This window comes from Phascolarctos cinereus, unplaced genomic scaffold (genome assembly GCF_003287225.1).
Source record: "Phascolarctos cinereus isolate Bilbo 61053 unplaced genomic scaffold, phaCin_HiC Scaffold_4;HRSCAF=312, whole genome shotgun sequence".
Lineage (NCBI taxonomy): Eukaryota > Metazoa > Chordata > Mammalia > Diprotodontia > Phascolarctidae > Phascolarctos > Phascolarctos cinereus.
In genome coordinates this window covers 83,577,537-83,597,275 of record NW_027555847.1, presented here as the reverse complement: position 1 = coordinate 83,597,275, position 19,739 = coordinate 83,577,537, and the positions used below count along the sequence as shown (strand labels likewise).

The 19,739-nt window shown below is 41.8% G+C and overlaps 1 protein-coding gene across 2 annotated transcripts in view; it reads right to left on the bottom strand.

The window, feature by feature from the left end:
* Window positions 1–15,862, bottom strand: part of POC1A (POC1 centriolar protein A) — a 175,202-nt gene extending 159,340 nt beyond the window's left edge. Inside the window, exons 1-6 of one of the 2 annotated variants that reach the window (XM_078152335.1) lie at window positions 15,302–15,862; window positions 8,702–8,786; window positions 7,801–7,972; window positions 6,704–6,883; window positions 4,383–4,490; window positions 2,986–3,101 (exon numbers count right to left, since the gene is read on the bottom strand). In XM_078152335.1, the coding sequence (XP_078008461.1) occupies window positions 2,986–3,101; window positions 4,383–4,490; window positions 6,704–6,883; window positions 7,801–7,972; window positions 8,702–8,786; window positions 15,302–15,319 (679 nt within the window). In that variant the 5' untranslated portion in view covers window positions 15,320–15,862. The remainder of the gene's footprint in view (window positions 1–2,985; window positions 3,102–4,382; window positions 4,491–6,703; window positions 6,884–7,800; window positions 7,973–8,701; window positions 8,787–15,301) is intronic. The other variant, XM_020971567.2, reaches the window with a different exon arrangement.
* Window positions 15,863–19,739: the final 3,877 nt, after the last annotated feature.

Below are 19,739 nucleotides of genomic sequence, written 5' to 3'. Positions count from 1 at the left end.
AGTGAAAGTTTCACAAAGGCAGACTGCAGCTCAATGTAAAAAAAACTTAACAATCAGAGACATCAGAAAGAGCAACAGACAACAGCTCCCTCTCATTAAGCAGAACTTACTTATCTACTTGCTGGAGATATTGTAAAAAGGATATGGGTCAAAGAGCAGCTGGAGTAGATGGCCCACGAGCTCTTTTCCAATCTTTCTACAGTAGTTACACAGCTGGTATAAGCTATAGCCCAACAAAGCATCTGTCTTCTCCAAATATGTATGGAGTTACATGAACCAACAAATTTCTAACGAATAATGTTGTTACATACAAGTGAGTTCAGAGAATAAGGAGGGAGAGGGTAAAAGTGGAGAAAAGGAGCAAGACTTTACATTATATTGTTACATTATAACTTTCCAGCATTGAAACCTCTTTTACATTCTGGAGAGACAAAGCTGGCTAAACTGTTCTAGAGACATGCTACCTCTAAGGCTACAGAGGTGGGTTGGTTATCTCAATCTGTAAGAAAAAACCCAATGTTTCTGAAATGAACAAGGACAAAACAAAATAAATCATCTCTCAAAGAGGACATTCATCAATACTGTAGCTGTTAGTCAACAAATGACCCCATTTGGAGTTTTCTTGGCAAAGATACCAAAGTGGTTTTGCCATTTCCTTCTCTAGCTCATTTTACAGAAGAGGAACTGAGACAAACAGGGTTAAGTGAATTGCCTAGGGTCACACAGCTAATAAATGTTTGGGTCTGGATTTGAACTCAGGTCTTCCTGATTCCAGGCCCACTGTGCCACTCACTACATCTACACTGGGCCTTACAAAGCACTAAACTAAGTTTGGTTGAGCAGTGGAAGACACATGTTCTGTGGAACACCTCTAGGAGATTAAATCTGCCTCTCTAAAGGCCTCAGTGAAAATGGAGTTTATTCCAAAGAGGACAAAGGACTAGGACCACTGTTCTAAGGTTAGTCCTGAAGATACAATATGAATTAAGATTCAAAGTACACAAGCTTATAAAAAAAAAATACAGCATTTTCACCACGTAGTGGTCAACAACAGTGGCCCATCATTCCAAATAGACATCTTCACTGACTTTTCTCCCTGAGACATTCCTGTCACCAGACACTTAACTCTCATCACCTGATGTAAACCTACCAAAGTTCTGAGAGATCAAGGTACACAGAGCTTGGTGACTCCTTTCTTCCTATTAATGATAACAGCTCACATATTTTTATAGCCACTTTGCAGCTGACAAAGTATTTTTTTTCACAACAACCATTTCAGTTGGGTTATTATGACCATTTTAAAAGCACTACCTCCCAACATACAGCTCCTATAATCTCACCCCTGATTTCCTTCAGAACTCTGCTCAAGCACCACCTTCTAGGTAAAGCCCATGGCTTACCCTTTTCCAAATGACCTTGTGCATATATGTACATACAAGTCATACACGCACACGTATGTGGGCTTGCACATATATGCACAATACAACGTTAACTCCTTCAAAGGTAAAGGTTGCTCCATTTGTGTCTTTGTAGCCCCAGGGTCTAGTACAGTGCCTGGCACACAGTTAAAAACTTAATGCCTGTTAACTGATTGGTGTGATTGCTGAGCCACTGTCAGTAAGATCTGAACAATCACGGGGAATGGAATAAGTACCACAAGACCGAAGAAACACAAACGGGATATTTTTCAAAATAGGAACAGAACAGAATCCATAAACTAAAAACCTAGGCGTTTGACTCTAAATCCTGAGAAAATTCTGGAATGGATCACTAAAGAGACAATTAGTCAATGCCTAGAGAAGGAAGTAGTGATTAGGATGTGACTGCATAGCTTCACCAAGAACAGGTCACAGAAGATTAACCTTAGTTCTTTTTATATCCAGGTTACTAAGTTAGAAGATTGCGGAGTGCAGGAGATAACAGTTACCTAGATTTTAGAAGAGTATCTATAATGAAGAATTCCATGCTATTCTTGAGGAGGAAACAGAGAACTGTGGACAATTCAATGGATTTGGAACTGACTGAATGGCCAGACTCAAGGCTGGATGACCACCTACTGAAGATGTTGTGTTGGGTTTCTTGCTCAGATATAGGTTAAGACAAGATGGCCTCAGGTCCCTTCCAATTCTGAGATTTTCTTAGTAACTTTTACTTTACATTAAAGGGGACTTTAATGAAGAACAGGATGAAGGTTTTTAAAAGGGGATAAGAGAAATGAACCTAGCAGTAAGAAGCCCAGACTAAATGGTAAACAGAGGAGTTAAGGGAAAGACAGTAAGGAGAACTGTATCACAATGCTTGTGGTCCTGCCAAGAGGGGACCAACCATCACAGGGAGAGAAGGGCCATGACGATAAGAAATCTGAGGTAGAGTGGAGGGCTTAAGGTCTGCAAATATGCATGTGTTACCAGAGGACAATGATGCAAAGGACAGGGGAAGCAGCAACCATGGTAGCCATGGACACAGCTCCTTCCGTGGAGAAACTATTCTCCCTCCAATGGAGCATACCGCTCCCACCCCATGCTAGCACATGCTGAAGTCAAACCCCTGCAGACCCATACTAGTGACCCTAGCTGATGCACTAGGAAGGACTTCCTGATCAAGCACCATTATAACTTTTCATACAACCCCGTGGTCTGCAGGATGACCTACTGACCTCTTAACTCCAAGGAGCTCATCAGACACTAACTCTAAATGGGCTGTCATAGCAACAGTAATCAAACAAAACAGAAAGTCCACTGTTTCTCTCCAGACATTTCTGCTCTTAAGCATCAAGGTCCCAACGAAAGCCAACAGCTTTTTTTCTGACCTGGTAAAGGACTCCTCATATTTGCAGGGCAAACAGGTGCTCTATAAATATAGAATTCTCTGTAGTCATCATTCTCTGTCCCATCAGCTATGTCATAAGCTATCTTCCACAAAGAGGCCTAAACACTTAGCTGTCGCCTATACAGTCCAGTCTCAAGGAAAGCCTCACCAACTCACACTGATAATGCTGAAGGAGCCTGTTGGTCCTGACGTCCCACAGCTTGACAGTGTTATCTGTACCAGCAGCAGCAATGCATGTCCCACTGGGATGGAAGTCCACATAATTGACAAACCTAAAGTAGAAAAGACCACCTTACATTATCTTGCATCTCTGAATTAGGGTCAACAAATAGAATTCTCAATGCAATAAAAAGAGATCACACAAAAGTCAGTTTCCTTGCCCTACTAGGTCTGCACTAAGCATACAGTAAATGATTGAAAAATATAACTGACTGATGCAATTATTCTACAATGTATCCACAAAACGGACCTATTTTTCTATTAAGTAACAAGTCACAATTTTAAGCCAAAGGGAAAATGGGTTGGGGCTAAGACTAAATTGAGGAAGGTTTACTAACTATACCGTTTCAGTGTTTTTAAAATCAGACTATAGGCCTCAACATTAAAGTATCACCACAAAGCTTCCAGTGTTTTTTTGGCCAATATTCAATAACCACATGACATTTTGCTTGTCTAGAGAAGTATTTAGGCCCAAAGGTACGACACAGATGTTCCCCCAAACCCTAACTTTTCACCTACTGGTCAAGAGAGAGATCTTAGAATTTCACTAAGGAAATCTGCATGTTATCATTAGTTCAGGTGTTCATATTATAAAAGTTGCCAACCAAAATGACAGAAGATGAGATTACATCAACAATTCTGGACAAGTCGCCATTTAAATAAGTCCTTATATTTTGAATATTAAAGTACTATATAAATGTGCGCTACATTTATTATCAATATTAATGATTATAATGTTGAAAATAATAATATTAAGATAAGCCATAACTATCTGACCATGAAAAATGTATCATAAGCAATTACTCCTAGAGCCAAAAGTTTTCAAATCCATGGAATTAAAAAATAAGGCAGCTTAAAATACTTTCCCTTCTGATAAAATTTAATTACATTTACACGGACTTTTAATATCACAGTTCTCTGTGTTATAAAACTAGAAAAAGGAGCTACCTTAACATTTAAGTTGCCTGTCAAAACCTTCCTGTTTTTTCTAAGTACTTTGAAGTGATTAACCCTTATATCTAGTCACTGACATGAAAGCTGTAAATCGTATCTTTATTTGCTGCATTCCTTCCCAATAGAGAATTTGATCAGCATCTGTAGAAATTATCAGACATTATTTGTTACACTAATTATTTCCCAAGTATGTAACAGCCCTCTGACATCACCTTGTGCAAAAATGGCTTTTTAAAAATAGGAGGAGAATGGATAGTTGTCAGATTTCACCACTTGTGTTTCACAGGCAACTAATCAGACAAAACGGAATGGAAGGCAGCTTTGTAAGTGTGAGGACAGAGGAGGGACAGGCTGACAGGCTGAGTGAGCGGCAGGCTTACCCGCCATGTTCACAAAAGGAATGCACACATTCTCTGCTAGTCTTATCCCACAACTTGACAGTTTTATCATCACTGGCAGACACGATCAGCCTTCCATCAGGAGAGAATCTGAAAATGAAGCAAGGCATCATTTTTATACCATCAATTAGGTTAATCTAGGCAGAGTGAAAGAGATGCACAGATGCAGTTGTTAGCTACACTGGGAGGATGGTCTCATTGGAAGAAGGGTGTTGCTTTTATTTAAGATTCAAATCATGTGTTTTCTGGTCCTGCAGGCTCCAGTTGAATCAGACACCATTCCAGCATTTCCTAACGTATCACACCTGGGACAGCATCATTATTCCAGGTAGGCCTAAATTTCAGAGACATTACTCATAACAGGAATAGGAACTGCTTCAGCAGATAGTATTAAGTATGAGATCACAAGCAAGAATTGCTTCGAAGGGGGCCAATTACCACGCCAGACAATGTAGAGTAGGGATTAGTGATTCATGAGGATGGCAGGATCCCAAGGTAAATGGCAAGCAATCTCACTCCTCACCAACATCACAATGGGGTTCTGACAGTAGTAAAGCCCCCACGGAGTGATCAATGATCTAACATAACATACTTACTTACACTTCAGCTCACCTCAGGGACAGCCAAAAGTTACCAACACATCTGTCAAGCAGATGTTATCACCTTTTCCTTTCAGTCAGTCAATAAACGTTTCCTAAGCACCTACTATGTGCCAGGCCAGGGATAAAAAAGAGGCAAAAGATAGTCCCTGCCCTCAAGGAGCTCACAATCTACTGGACTGTGATCTAAGTCCTTAAATTTCCTCTCTTCAATTCTTCCTTTCTTTCGTTCTTTAGTTTTCCGCAGGCTTTCCTGAATCAATGAGAAAGCATTTCAAGCACTTCCTGATAAAAGGTACAGTATAAATCCAAACTGCTATATTCATTCAACAAAGACTTATTAAATGTCTACTGTGTGCAGAACACTGTCCTAGGCACTGGAGATGTGACATCATTCCTGCCACGAAGGACCTGACACCCCCGTAATAACTGCTAAGAAGTTACTCTCCAAGAGAACATGCAGCAACCACAAAAACTATAACCCAGGAGCAACAGAATAGCCCATCTGCCTCTGCAAGATCAAAGTACTATATTTTAAACAGGAAGCATTTAGGAAAGTAAAACATTGTTCCTACTTCGGAAAATACAGTATAGATAAGGAAAAAAAGTCTTCTATGTGCACAAGCGGGAAATGTACAAGGAGACAGTGATAAGAAAAAAGATATTAGGTGCAAAATATGTGTTGAAAGAAATAAATAATGGGAAATCAAATAGCTTTAGAATCAAGAGCAGAGAAGAAGATTAATAGCCAGAAGCCTAGCTTATAATGCTTGAGCCCATAATCTCTAGCATAGCAGGAATATTTCATTTATCCTTTTTTGCTCCTCTAGACCCCTCCCACAAACAAAATATCATGTGTTTCAGGTCACAAGTTTCACTCAGCCTGAGTCCCTCTAAGCTAGGGCATCTTGCTCCCTCATGGCACCAAGAGGGAGAAGCTCTCAAACCAATACTAGGAATTCTACCCAACTGGGTTTCTTTCACCTCTCCTACAAACCCAAGCGTGAAGCCTCCTAAATGCTATGTACTCATTTAGCTAATTAGCCATCTCACCTTCTTCCTCTGTAAGATAGAAAGTGCTATCACTACAATTAAGAATCAACCCTATCACTACAAAGAAGGTAGCGCCTCTCCAAAAGCATACAGAGGCAAACCATGTAGCATACAGTTCTTCAAAGTGTTGGAAGACAGTAAACATGTCCTCCCTGTCTTCTCTTGGCCAACTATCCCTCCTCTATCAGGTCCTCACAATGGTTTTTTCAAGTCCCCTCCACAAACTGGTGCTCTCCCTCTGGACGTGCTCTAATTTGTCAATATTCCTTTAAAAATGTGGTACCTAGATCTGTACACAATATAATCAGAATTACCTCTTATTAAGAATAAACTATAGTAAAAAGCAAAATCAAGACAGAAAATCTATAACTCTGTACCATAAGGATGGCCAAGGTGTAAATGCTCAAAGCCAAAGAGCAAGGGACGTGGGAGGGGTAAGAGTGGAGTGGTGGAGACTGTAAATTCTCAGCTTACTAGGAAATAAGATGTCATACAAATGTCCAGGTTGGACCTAACATCCCACTCTACACACACACACACACACACACACACACACACACACACGTTATCTGTAAAAAGCTACTTTATATATAATGTTTAAAGAAAACTATATACTCCTCTCCTTTCTTCTTATGAAGGATATTGACTTACTTGGCACAGCGGACCCAGTTGATGTGCTGGCTGAATGAGAACAAAAATTTCTGGCGGTGCACTGTCCACACTTTTACTGTTTTATCATCTGAGGCTGTCACCAATGACTGACCATCATTGGAAAAATGGACACTTCTTACAGTTCCTGTGTGAGCTCTGAAAACTGTAGATTCACCTTTGCTAAATGCAAAGACACCAGGTCATTAAAAGTCACTTTAGAAATCATTACAGTACAATGAAAAGCCCTCCTGATTCCCAAGTATATCCCTCCACTATAAATTCAGGTACAAGCATGTGTCTATCCTAAGACAAAGATGGAACAGGGACCTAAATGGGCCTGGATTTGGGCATGAAGTACTCAATAACCTTCTAATGTCATGCTGCAGCTATCACAGTCCCCTTTTTACCAAGTGACTAAAATGAAATGATTTCTCGGTCCTCACACACAAATGAGCATCACAGGCAATAAATATGTGAACACCCAGGTCTTCTTGACTCCAGCCACTGTTAGTCTGCAGAGCCCATGGCAGCCCCAGTCACACTGCCCATTTCAGTGAAAGAATAACAAAACTGGTCAAAGTAATCATGTCCCTGAAGGCTGAGGACTGTCTCCCTGAATGGCAATTAGCAAACTACTACAAATTCACTTAGAGAGACCAGAGATGCTTCCATGCCAAAGAAACTGAGCCCCCACAACCTGGCTATCTTGCTCCTCACAAAGACTACAAAGAAGCAGCCTACGACACTGGAAAGAGCTCTGGCCTGTGGGGCAGGAGATCTGGTCTAAATTCCCAGCTCTATTCTTTATGAGCTGTGTGACCCTGGGTAAATGGCTTTCCCTTTCTGGACTTCATTTTCCTCATCTGTCAACAAAGTAGGGGTGGGACTTGACAACACTAGAGTATATATCTAAGATTCCTTTGAGAACTAAATGACCTATGACCCTCTCTCTGAGTATGATGTAGGGATAGGAAAGGGAAAGAAGAGAAAAAGGTCTTCACAAAGCTAATTGTGAAGGGCAATAGCCCTTGGACTTGTGATTTCTAACAAACCAGCCAACCATATAAAAATTTTACAGAAAAGATGATCATACTTACAGATTTGGCACCCATACTCGGACAGTTTTATCTCTAGATCCTGATGCCACAAGGTGACCAGAAGGGGAAAACTGAACACACATCACTGCATCTTTATGCCCCACAAAACGATAGGCTCTCATATGAGGTTTCATGTGCCAGATCATCAAACATGAATCCATGCTGCCACTTACTAAATCAATAATTAAAGTTCTAGTTAATATGTATGCACATTATTCTGAATAATCACATATAATAAAAAGGACAGAATTTTCTCCTTCATAGATGAAAAATGGCACTGCCCCTACTTTTAGCAAGGTATATGCTTTAAGTTTTTCTGGTAATGACAGATTTCACTGAGCCATTAGTGTCCTCAGTACTGAAGTACAGTCTGTGAACATGCAAATGACTTTGGCCACTATCCAACTAAACTGACCAGCCACACACAGTAAATAATCCAAGCCACCAAATAGCATCTCCATAAAAAAAAAAAAAAACAACTTTCCAATGGCAGCAGAGAACCTCAAACAGTGAAGAATTCCCAGTAAAATTAGAAATAATTTTGAATACATAGAATTATTATTCATTCCACAAATATTCTTGAGCTTGCCTATAAGACAACTTATGAGAAATATATAGTCCCTGATCTCGAGGATTTACAGATTATGGATACCATTAGAAGGTACATATAACATGCAGTAAATTAAATGGGTTTTTATGCAAACACATGCAACTTCTAAAACAACCAAAAATTTCATCTTGCCCAATTAAGACGGGATGCCTTTGCTCAGACAAGGCTATAGAAATCATGACTTCTCATTTTCCATTTGGCTCCTCACATATACAAGTGCCCATCTCCACACACACCCCATTTTATTCTAAAATACATGAGCGCCTTCAAGAACACAAGAGATGACTTTACCTAACTGCTTCATGTTGAAACTGAAATCCACACTGGTAACAGCATCTTTGTGGCCTCTGAAATTTCTCTCCAATGATGGATCATCCTGCAGAACCAGAAAATATTTCAAATGCAAACTAACAGTAGAAAAGAGAACAAGAAACCTTTGCACAGAAACCTGTTTCTACAACAGTCAGAAAATGAGTGCTATAAGAAGTTAACTGTAGTTTTGTAAATCTACCAAACACTAGAGGAAAAAGGTGCCTCTGAGGTACCAACCTGGCAGCTCTCTCCACCCTCAAGCATACACATTGAGTTCTAAGTTCCATATCCCAAGAATATTATGAAATTAGAAATTATGTGATCAGTCTACAGCTAATTCAAAATTAATCCTGAACAGATCATTGGAAATAAAGAAAAGATCACAAATTTAGATCTAGAAGACACCTTAGAGACCATCTAGTCCCACAGCCTCCTTTTATAGAAGAAACTGAGTCTAAAGAGGCTATGTGATTCACTTAGGGCCATGGGGGGAAGTGCCTGAGAAGAGATCTGAGTGTTTATCCTCTGACTCTTCAATTTACTGCTTCCCACTGACCAGGCTAGAAAGTCACTCATCTTCAGTATGGATTAGCATCATTCTCCCACAACCCATCTGCTCTGCTGATGCTGCTGTGTGTGGGCTAGCTAATTAAATGAGCAGTTGGGAAGACAGCCTTGGAGTAGACCAGGTACAAAAGGGAGCTAGGGGAGAGTAAACATTCTGTTCTGAATTGACTACATATAATAAGCATATACCAACCCAGATACAAACCCACATACTGGAAAAACAGCTCTCTTCCACATATTCTGCATGTGTATGGGGAAGAGGGGGAGGTTGCCAGAATTTCCTATTGTCAAGAGGCTCCATTGCCTTCAGAGAAGTCACATTCAGAACATAGCTCTTGTTATTGGCTCTTCATATTGGGAGATTCCCAGAAACAAAGGACATGAAGTGAATCCCTAACTACTCCCCCAAAAAGATGGGTCAACCTGCAAAGCACTGTCCCATGTGAAAGGAGCAGGCCCTAGAGTCTGGCAGCTCATGTCGATCTGTAGCAGCCAATGATGGATGTGAGACATGGAAATTCACATAGACCCTTGCAGCTGCTGAGATCTAGGCCTGTCTTCACATTCAGCTTAACCAATTCAACAAACATTTATTACTACCATGTGTGAGGCATGGAGGAAATAAACACTCTGCTCTCATGAAATTCACATTCTTCTAGAAGGCATCTGACATGTACTTTGGAAGGGAGAAGCGTGAGAAAGAGGCCCCATTCCCAAACTGCCCAAAAATCAAACTGATTCCCCAGCCAAGACACACCTTAAAAGGTACAATGCCACAATGCCAATTCAGCCCCTTTTGCTCTTCCAGGCCCCAGAGCTCTACACTGAGCATTTGGGGTAAAGTTTGGACACGAAGCTACTAAAACATTTCCAATGATTCCACTCGCCAGTTGTGCTCCCCTTTCTCTGAACTCCTACAACCCTTGCCAGGATAAGAATATGTGGCTCACCCACCATGATGTTATTTTTTTAAAGGCTGGGAAGTGAGGAGGCCTAAGGATTCAAAAGAAGCATATCTACTCCCCCAAAGGTACAAAACAACTCTCCTTTGTAAAGTAGGTTTACAAACACTTTATTCACCACAATCTTAAGGAATTCTTTTTTTGTGTGCACTCAATTCTTCCTGACACTCTGTGCACTTTCGGAAGGAATGACTGGGCTATGCTTGGTCTTTTCAGGGTACTTGGTGTTCTGTTATTCCACAATCTTGAGGACTGCTCAGGCTAGGGACCTGTAAGCTTTCAGTACACCCCAAATGATCTGATCCAGAATGAAATCTAAGCGCTACCCTCTTAGTCTAAGCTCTGTAAGCTCTCCACTTGGGCTTGGTTCTAATCAATACTACTGTAGACTTGCCCCAGTTGGAGCACTGGTAAACTACTGTTGAGCTTAGTCACCTTCAACCAGCTAGAAAGCTCAGTGGGTTCAGAGCGACAGAACCGCAGATTTCACTTTGGTATGGGGTACCTACCCTGGTATTTCTGCTGCAGACTTCGGACTAGGTTGGCTCTGAGGCCCCACTCTGCTCACAGGGTCAGAGTCACAGTTGCTGTTGACTTCTGTACTTATTCTCACTCGGCATACAACTTAGGGCCTTGACTTTTCTTGCCCTGGAACATCACCCCTTAGCTCAGGTGCCCTCCTTGGCTCCTACTGGAGTGACAGTGAGTGACAGATCTGCCAGCTGGCAGTTATTGTTCTCTACCCAAGATCAGGTTGCTCTGCCAGATCTAGGACCCGTTCTTACCTTGGTATACAGCTACCGGCAGGCCCTCATTCAGTCCCCAAGCTGGACTGCTCTAAGCAGTCATTCTGGGCTAGACTCTATCCTGTGTCCAAAGAATGCTATCAACCCATCAATCAGCAAGCACTCATTAAGCAACTACTATGTGCCAGCTCTGTAGATACAAAGACAAAAGTGACATGGTCTCTGCCCTCCAGGAGCTGACTGTCTACACCAACCTCAGCCATAAAAATGATGTCATGAATTTTTTTCTTGCATTTCCTGACCAGGTCTTAGTCTGGTAGATTTTCTAGACTTTGTGGAGGAATTGTGGTGGAAGCTCAGCTATACTACCTCCTTCCACTCTTCCATCTTTGCTAGTGTCCTCAAGAGCCTCCTGATTGATCTATCTTCCTGCTTCAAATCTCTCCCCAGTCCAACCCACCCTCTACACAGCTGCCAAAGCGATTTTCCCAAAGTTTAGGCCTGACCATGTTCTTTCCACACTCTATTCGCTCAACGAGCACATATAACCTGCTGTATCTGGCACTGACATATCTTTACAACCTGACCCCTTCTTATCTTTCTCACTAAATTTACCATTACTCCCTCCACGCACATTACACTCCAAACAAAGTGGCCTTCTTCTAACTTTGGACTGGCAGACCCCCATGTCTGGAATGTACTCCCCCAACACCTTTACCCCTTAGAACGACTTCCTACAAGCATTAGCTCAAGTACCAGCTTGTTCATGAAGTCTTTCCTGATCACACCCCACCCCTAGCTGCTTGTAACTTCCTCCCCAAAAATCACTTTTTATCTATGGGAGTATTTTCTATATATAAACATATGCATATGTACATTTGTGTATGTATGTACATATGTGTTCTATATGTAATATATACCATATATGGGGTGTGTGTATAAATAGATACTTACACACACATTTACATACATAGTTTTCCTCTTCTAGACTGTCAGCTCCTAGAAGGCAGGGATCATCTTGTTTTTTAGTCTTTGCATCTATAGTGCCTAGCACAGTGCTGGCACATATTAGGTGTTTAATAAAGGCATGGTGATGGGTTGAAGAACAGGCAAAGAGAAGTAAATGTGGTCTGTGTCACCCAGAAGCTCACAGTAGAGTATGGAATAACTACAAAACAAGGAAGGCGAAAGTGCTTGTGATAGAACAGAAAGGGAACTGGGCTTGGGGGTAGAGAATGTCATAGCACTAGAGTTTAGAATTAGAAGGGACCTTCAAGATCATATATAGCCCAACCCCTCACTTTACAGGTGAGGAAACTGAGGTCCAGAGAAGTAACTAGGGAGGCAAGGAATAATAGAGAAGGGATTCTAGACTTGAAGTTAGACAAAACCTAAGTCCAAATCCTCCAATGTTACTGTATAATCATATGCAAATCACTTTCCCTTTATGAACCTCAAATTCCTCACCTAAAATAAGGGGATATTACCTATACTACTTACCTCATAAGGTTTTCTGAACATCAAATGAAGTGTATGTAAAATGCTGTATAAATCTTAAAACACTAAATGTCTGCTTTTATTATTGCCATCTAAGATTCTACATCTAGTAAGGCCAATATGCAAAACCAGTTATTAACTCATCTTGAGTGTTCTTTCTACAAATAACTTCTCCCCCCCTCCCCATATACTACTACCTTTGCACACAAAAAGTCTGTGCAAATAGGTGGACAGTGAAATAAATGTTCATTTATATTGTTTTAGAGGGGGAAAAACAACAAAGGAAAAAGCAGTGAGAGAAAAAAGGCCAAACCCTTTGAACAGTGTACAGCGGTATGTAAATTACTTGGGACACAGAATAATTTTGATAGTTTCCTTTTTTGATAGCAATGGTAATGCATATATGCAAGCTTCTACTTAGACTGGGCTGACTCAGAACACATGACCTTAATCAGATGAAATGAGATCAACCTGGTTTCCCTACGTGTAGTTCTCCATCAGTCAAATGCTCTAAGTGTTGATTTTGCCTCATACTTAGGTGTTTCATTGTCCTCTTTTATTGTACTTTTAATTCTGTGGTTTTTAAGAATAAAAAGGCCAAGGAAAAGCACAAAAGCTGTAGCTCCTAAAAAGCATACTTCAATGATGGTTAGATATTTATTGCAGTGGTTTGGTGGTGTGGGCAGCCAAGCATTTCAAGGATCACTTAAGCCCACAATGATGGTCGGTTACACCCAAACAAAAGGAAAGGTGAAAAACAAAAAACATCAAGAACTCATAATCCATTATTGTAATAGTCTAATTCACCCTAAAAAAACTAAACAAAGCCCTTCAGAAGGACCTGGAGGGGCTATTACTAATTCCTTAACAATGCAGCACAGGCTTCTTAAAGTTGGAAGAACACAGAATACAAATTTTTAAAAAAACATACATGCTAACCACTGGTATGAAGAAAAAATACTTGTCATGCGGAACAAAATACAAAAAGACTAGTATACTGAAGAGTGGGAAAAGTTAACTTTTTTCATTCAAGGCTTTAATAAAATCATCACAAATCTAAGTGATTAATAAGATCCTGACATCTTCCACAGATATGAAACATCCAACCAAAAACTGTTTTGGGTGTTTTTTTTAACTTCCATTGATTGGGCTTAAAAGGCTGGTCTGAACTGAAGGAAATGATAAATTATGACATACAATGATATGAGAGGCAGAATTACTAGGCATTACAAAAATTCCCAAATGGAGATGGAGTACTGCAACACAGTCTTACACCATGCCACAAGTCACAAAATAAAGAAATGCATCTTCAAGATGGAGATAGGGGCAGCTAGGTGACACAATGGATAAAGCATCAGTCCTGGAGTCAGGAGGATCTGAGTTCAAATCGACCTCAGACACATGATGCTTACTAGCTGTGTGACCCTGGGCAAGTCGAAACCCCGATTGCCTCACCAATTAAAAAAAAAAGATGGAGATGAACACAATGACCAGAGGACTTGCCTGTTTTAAAACTCATTTAAAACCCAGGGGCTATAATCAAGGGTAGACTTGGGAAAACAGACTACTTCTCAAAGGTATGCTTAATAATCAACGTGATAAATTTGTGCTTCTATGATGAATTAAAGACCAAGACAAAATCTTGAGAACTCAACATGAATCACATAAAAGAGGCTTCTTAATCGTTATTTTTGTGCTCTGGATCCATTAGACTCTAAGTTCCTGGGACTGTCTTTTGTCTTTGTACCCCCAGTGCTTATTAGCACAGCATATGGCACGCAGTAGGTGGCACACATTAAGCTGAAACACAGTAGGTGTTAATCAATTTTCAGTGATCAACTGACTAGACCCTTTGGCAATCTAGTAAAACCCACGAACTCCTTCTCAGAATGTTTTGTAGGCTCTGTTCATAACTCAAGGAAATGTTAAATTTCAGTGAAAGTAAAGAAGTAATTGGCTTCCCTCATCAAAGTTCACGGTTCCCCTGAAATCTATTCACAAGCTCTCTGGCTTCAAATCGCAGCTAAAATCCCACCTCCCACAGGAAGTCTTCCCCAATCACTCTGAATTCCAGTGCCTTTCCCTCCTGTTAATTACTTTCTGTTTATTCTGCGTATAAACTTTGCATTAACTGTTTGCCCGTTGTTCCCAACTGGCTTCCATTAGATTGTAAGTTTCTTGAGGGTGGGAACTATCTTTTGCCTCTTTTTCTATCCCGAGCTCCTGGCACTGTGCCTGGCACCTAGTGGGCGCCTAGTAAGTGCTTACTGAATTATGTTAAAAACAAGTGAAAAAGGCGTATTTTGCACACTGCTGAGTTGCAAAGTTTATTGTGCTGGCCAATATATTTCGTCCTTTTACTGTATCCCAGGTCATTCACACACTGCTCTAAGATCCGATTTGCTCAAATTTCCACCAAAACTCACAGAGTTGGGGCCTCCCATTTACAAGCTGGCCCACTGCCCCCCCCAAAAAAGGAAAACAATTTGTTTAATAGTCATTAGAAAGGGTCAGATTTGGACCCCGGGCTTCCTGATCCCCCCGTCAAGTCTCTTCCCATCACATCCCATTCCTGGAGCAAGCGCGGAGCCTTCTCTTCTCCGCACCATTCCGACAAGCATTCATTATGCCCCTACAGTCTGCAGAAACCAGAGCCCGCGCCCGGCCCCGCCGGCCCTCAAGAAGCTGCCAGTCTGGGGGGAGGGGCCGCCCCAACCACCCTCAGCCCCGCGGGCCTCGGCTTCCCCCGGCCCAGGAAGCGCGGCTCCCTACCCCCCGCCGCCCCGGTCCCAGCCCCGGGCCCTCACCAAGCAGGGGGCCGCCATGGCGCCGGCCGGCCCGAAGTTCCGGCAGTTCAGTTTCCGCGCCCTCAACAGCCGCCAATAGCAACGACATCCGCGCCTTAAAGGGGCGGGACCGCCCCGCAGGGCATGATGGGGGGGTTTTCCCAGCCGACCGGAAACCAGCCGCTGGGAAAGGTCCTAGACGCTCCGCCCTCTCTCCATCTCTTCCTGTAGCCTGCAATTGGAGTGACGGTTGTCCCTTTTTCTTCCCGCCCACCCGCGGCCTCCCTTCTGTCTCCAACGGTCTCACACTCCTTCCTCCTTCCCCTCCTCCGACAAGCTCGGAGGCGGGACGAGGTGAGAAGGAGCTGCGCAGCCTCAGTAAGTGCAAATTATCCAGGCCGCGGACACCTTCGACTAGCAGCAGGGGGCGATGTGGAGACGGGCCTTGGGATGTTTTGTTACCGTTGTGCGTGGCTAGAAATGGATTAAATATGAGGAGGGTGGGGACGCCCTTCTCTGGGCTCCGCCCTCCCCAGCCGGGCATCTCGGTTTCCCAGCAACTACCAAGCCCGACCGGAAGAGGCGGTGAGGGCGGAGGCGGAGTGGAGGGTGAGCAGCAGACGTTTGGAAATCGTCATTTCCGGAAGGAAGTGAGAGGCTGACCCGAGCCCGGAAGTCCGGGGCTGGCTGATTCCACCTTCCTTCCAGCTGTGGTCTTCCTGCGGTTGCCACGTCTCCGGAGCCTCAGTTTCTACATCTGTAAAGTTTGTTGTTGTTGCTCAGCCCTGCCGGACTCTTTGTGACCCCCATGGACCATAGAACACCAGACCCTTCTATTCTCCACTATCTCCCAGTCTGTTCAGGCTCGTGTTCGGTTTTTTCCATGACACTGTCTGTCCTCATCCTCTACCATCCCCTTCTCCCTTTGCCTTGAGTCTTTACCGACATCACGGTCTTTCAGTGAGTCCCATCTTCTTGTTATGTGGCTAAAGTATTTAAAGCTTCAGCCTCAGTATTTCACCTTCCACTGAATAGCCTGAATTAATTTAAGTATGATTTGATCTCCTTACTGTGGACAGCAAGGGACTCTCAGAAGTCTTCGCCAGAACCTCAATTCGAAAGCATCAATTCAAGTCCAACTCTCACAGCCATAAATTGGTACAGGAAAAACCAGAGCTTTGACTATGCAGACCTTTGTTGGCAAGGTGATGTCTCTGCTTTTTAGGATGCTGTCCAGTGTAGCTTTCCTTCCCAGGAGCAAATGGCTGTTAATTTCATGACTGCAGTTGCCCTTTGCGGTGATCTTTGAGCCTAAGAATATAAAATCTGACACTGCTTCCATTTCTTCTCCCTCCATATGCCGTGAAGTGATAGTTGCTAAAATCTTAGTGTTGTTTTTTTTTTACTGTTAAACTTCAAGCCACCTTTTACGCTTTCTTTCACCCTCATCAAGAGGCTTCTTAATTCCTTTTCACTTTGTGCCATCAGAGTGGTATCCTCTGCTTCTCTGTGATTGTTGATACTTCTCCCAGCAGCCTTAATTCCAACTTTTGATGCATCCAGCCTGGCATTTTCTCATGGTGTACTCTGCATATAAGTTAAATAAATATGGTGACAATATACAGCATGGTACTCCTTTTCAAATCTTAAGCAAATCAGTTGTTCCATGTTTGGTTCTAACTGTTGCTTCTTGGCCTGCATACAGGAGACAGACTTGCCACATTTTGTTGTGATCCACACAGTCAAAGCCTTTGGTGCAGTCAATGAAACAGAAGTCAATGTTTTTTTTTCTGGAACTCCCTGACTTTCTCCATAATCCAGCAAATGCTGGGAATTTAGTCTCTAGTTCCTCTGCTTCTTCAAAAACCAGCCTGCTCTTCTGGTAATTCTCAGTTCACATATTGCTGAAGCCTAGCTTGAAGAATCTTAAGCATGACCTTGCCAGATGTGTGAAATGAGAGCAACTGTTCAGTAATTTGATCATTTTTTGACATTCCCTTCTTAAGGATTAGGGTGTAAACTCATGTTTTCCAATCTGGTGACCACTGTTGAGTTTTCCAAATTTGCTGGAGTATTGAGTGCAGCACTTTAATGACATCATCTTTTAGGATTTTAAATAGCTCAGCTGGAATTCCTTCATCACCATTATTAACCTTATTGTTAGTGGTGCTTCCTGAGGCCCATTTGCTGATGTTAAGGTCTTCTATAGTTCTTTTGTATATTCTTGTCACTTTTTCTTAATCTCTCCTGCTTCTATGAAGTACCTACCATTTTTGCCTTTTATCATGCCCATTTTTCCATGAAATGTTCCCTTGATATCTCCAATTTTCCTAAAGAGATCTGTCTTTCCCATTCTATTGTTTCTTCTATTTCTTTGCATTGCTTATTTAAGAAAACCTTTTCTCTCCTTGCTTTTCCCTGGGATTCTGCATTCAGTTGAGTATATCTTTCCCTTTCCCCTTTACCTTTTGCTTTCCTTCTTTTCTTCAGCTATATGTAAAGCCTCATCAGATAGTCATTTTGCTTTGTTGCTCTTCTTTTTCTTTAACATATTTTTTGTTGCTGCCTCTTGTACAATATTGTGAAACTCTGGCCATAGTTTTTTAGGCACTCTATCCACCAGATTCATCACATCCACTTCATAAGGGATGTTATTTAGGTCTAATTGTTTTCCCCATTTTCCTCAATTTAAGTCTGAATTTTCCAATAAGAAGCTTGTGATCTGAGCCACAGTCTTCTTCTAACTCACTGTATAGAGCTTCTCCACCTTTCTGTGCAGAGTATATAATCAATCTGATTTTGATATTGACCCTCTGGTGATGTCCATGTGTAGATATGCCATTTGGGTTGTTGGAAAAAAGGGTTTGCCACAACCAGTGAGTTATCTTGACAAAACTCTATTGGTATCTGCCCTGCTTCATTGTGTACACCAAGGTCAAACCTGCCAGTTACTCCAGTTTTGTTTTTTTTTGGCTAGGCAATTTGGGTTAAGTGATTTGCCTAGAGGCACACAGCTAGTAAGTGTTATGTGTCTGATGCCAAATTTGAACTCAGGTCCTCCTGACTCCAGGGCTGGTGCTCTGTCCACTGCACCACCTAACTGCCTCTCCAGTTATCTTTTGATTTCCTACTTCAGCACTCTAATCTCCTGTGATAAATGTGATGATCTTTTTTTTTGGTGTCATTTCTAGAAAATGTTGTATGTCTTCATAGAAACGATCAACTTTGGTATCAGTGGTTGGAGCATAGACTTATGTACTGTGATGTTGAACAGTTTGTCCTGAATTTGAACATTTATCATTTTGTCATTTTTGAGATTATACCCCAGTACTGTTTTTCTTACCCTTGCCTATGAGGGCTGCTCCATTTCTTCTAAGGGAGTCTTTCCCGTAGTAGTATATGTAGTGATCACCTAAATTAAATTTACCCATTCCCGTCCTTTAAGTTCACCGACACCCAAAATGTTGATGTTTAATCTTTCCCTGTTTGACTATATCTAGCTTACCTTGCTTCCTAGATCTGCAGTTCTTTTATACCTTGAAGAAGAATCAGCAGGCACAAATGAGGTCTTTTGTGAAATGTGCACACAGATTATGATTACATTTGTTTGGGGTGGGGAGAATGGAGGGGCAGGTCCTAGAGTGATAGGTTTAGAGTATGAAAGGGACCTGGAGGAAGGGATTTGATCATAGGGTCATAAATTCAGAGCTTGGAGGGGAGGGAGAGGGAGAGTCATAGAATCAATTAATTAATTAATGAGGGTCATAGGATCTTAGATTGAGAGTTTGAAAAGGACCTGGAGCAGGTAGGGGAGGATCATAGGATCATAGAAGTTATTAAGGACCTAGGAGGTCATCAAGTCCAACCCTTTATTTTACAGATGAGGAAACTGAGGCACAGAGAGTAGAACTGATTTGCCCAGGGTGATATATCTAATAAGGATCTGAAGCATGATGTGCATTCAAGTCTTCAGCCAGCTTCCTGAAAGCTGTAGGGCATAAGGGCGTTAGGAGAGATTTTGAGACTCCTATTACCATTCCTGGATGACTTAAAATACATTTTATTAATGCTTTTTGTCTTTTCTGAGAAAGAAAAACTCTCCTCTCCTTCCCCCATTGAACCTGCTCTTGTGAGAAAGAAAAAATTTAAGCAAAAACGATGAACAAATCTGGCCATATAATAGAACATGCTGTTCTAGGAAAAGTCCCCCAACTCTGCCAGGAGAGGAGATATGTTACATTCTGTGTTCTCCTTAGGCTTCATGGGTTCTTCAGTTCCTGACAATTCAGTTTCCTAAAGTCCTACCTTCTACTGGAAACCTTTCCCAGTGCTCCTTGATCTTAGGGCCTTCCCTTTGAGATTCCCTCCAATACATCCTGTATTTGTCGTATTTGTGCATAGTTGTTTGCTTATTGTCTCCTCCATTAGATTATGAGCTCCTGTCCCCAGCACTTAGCAC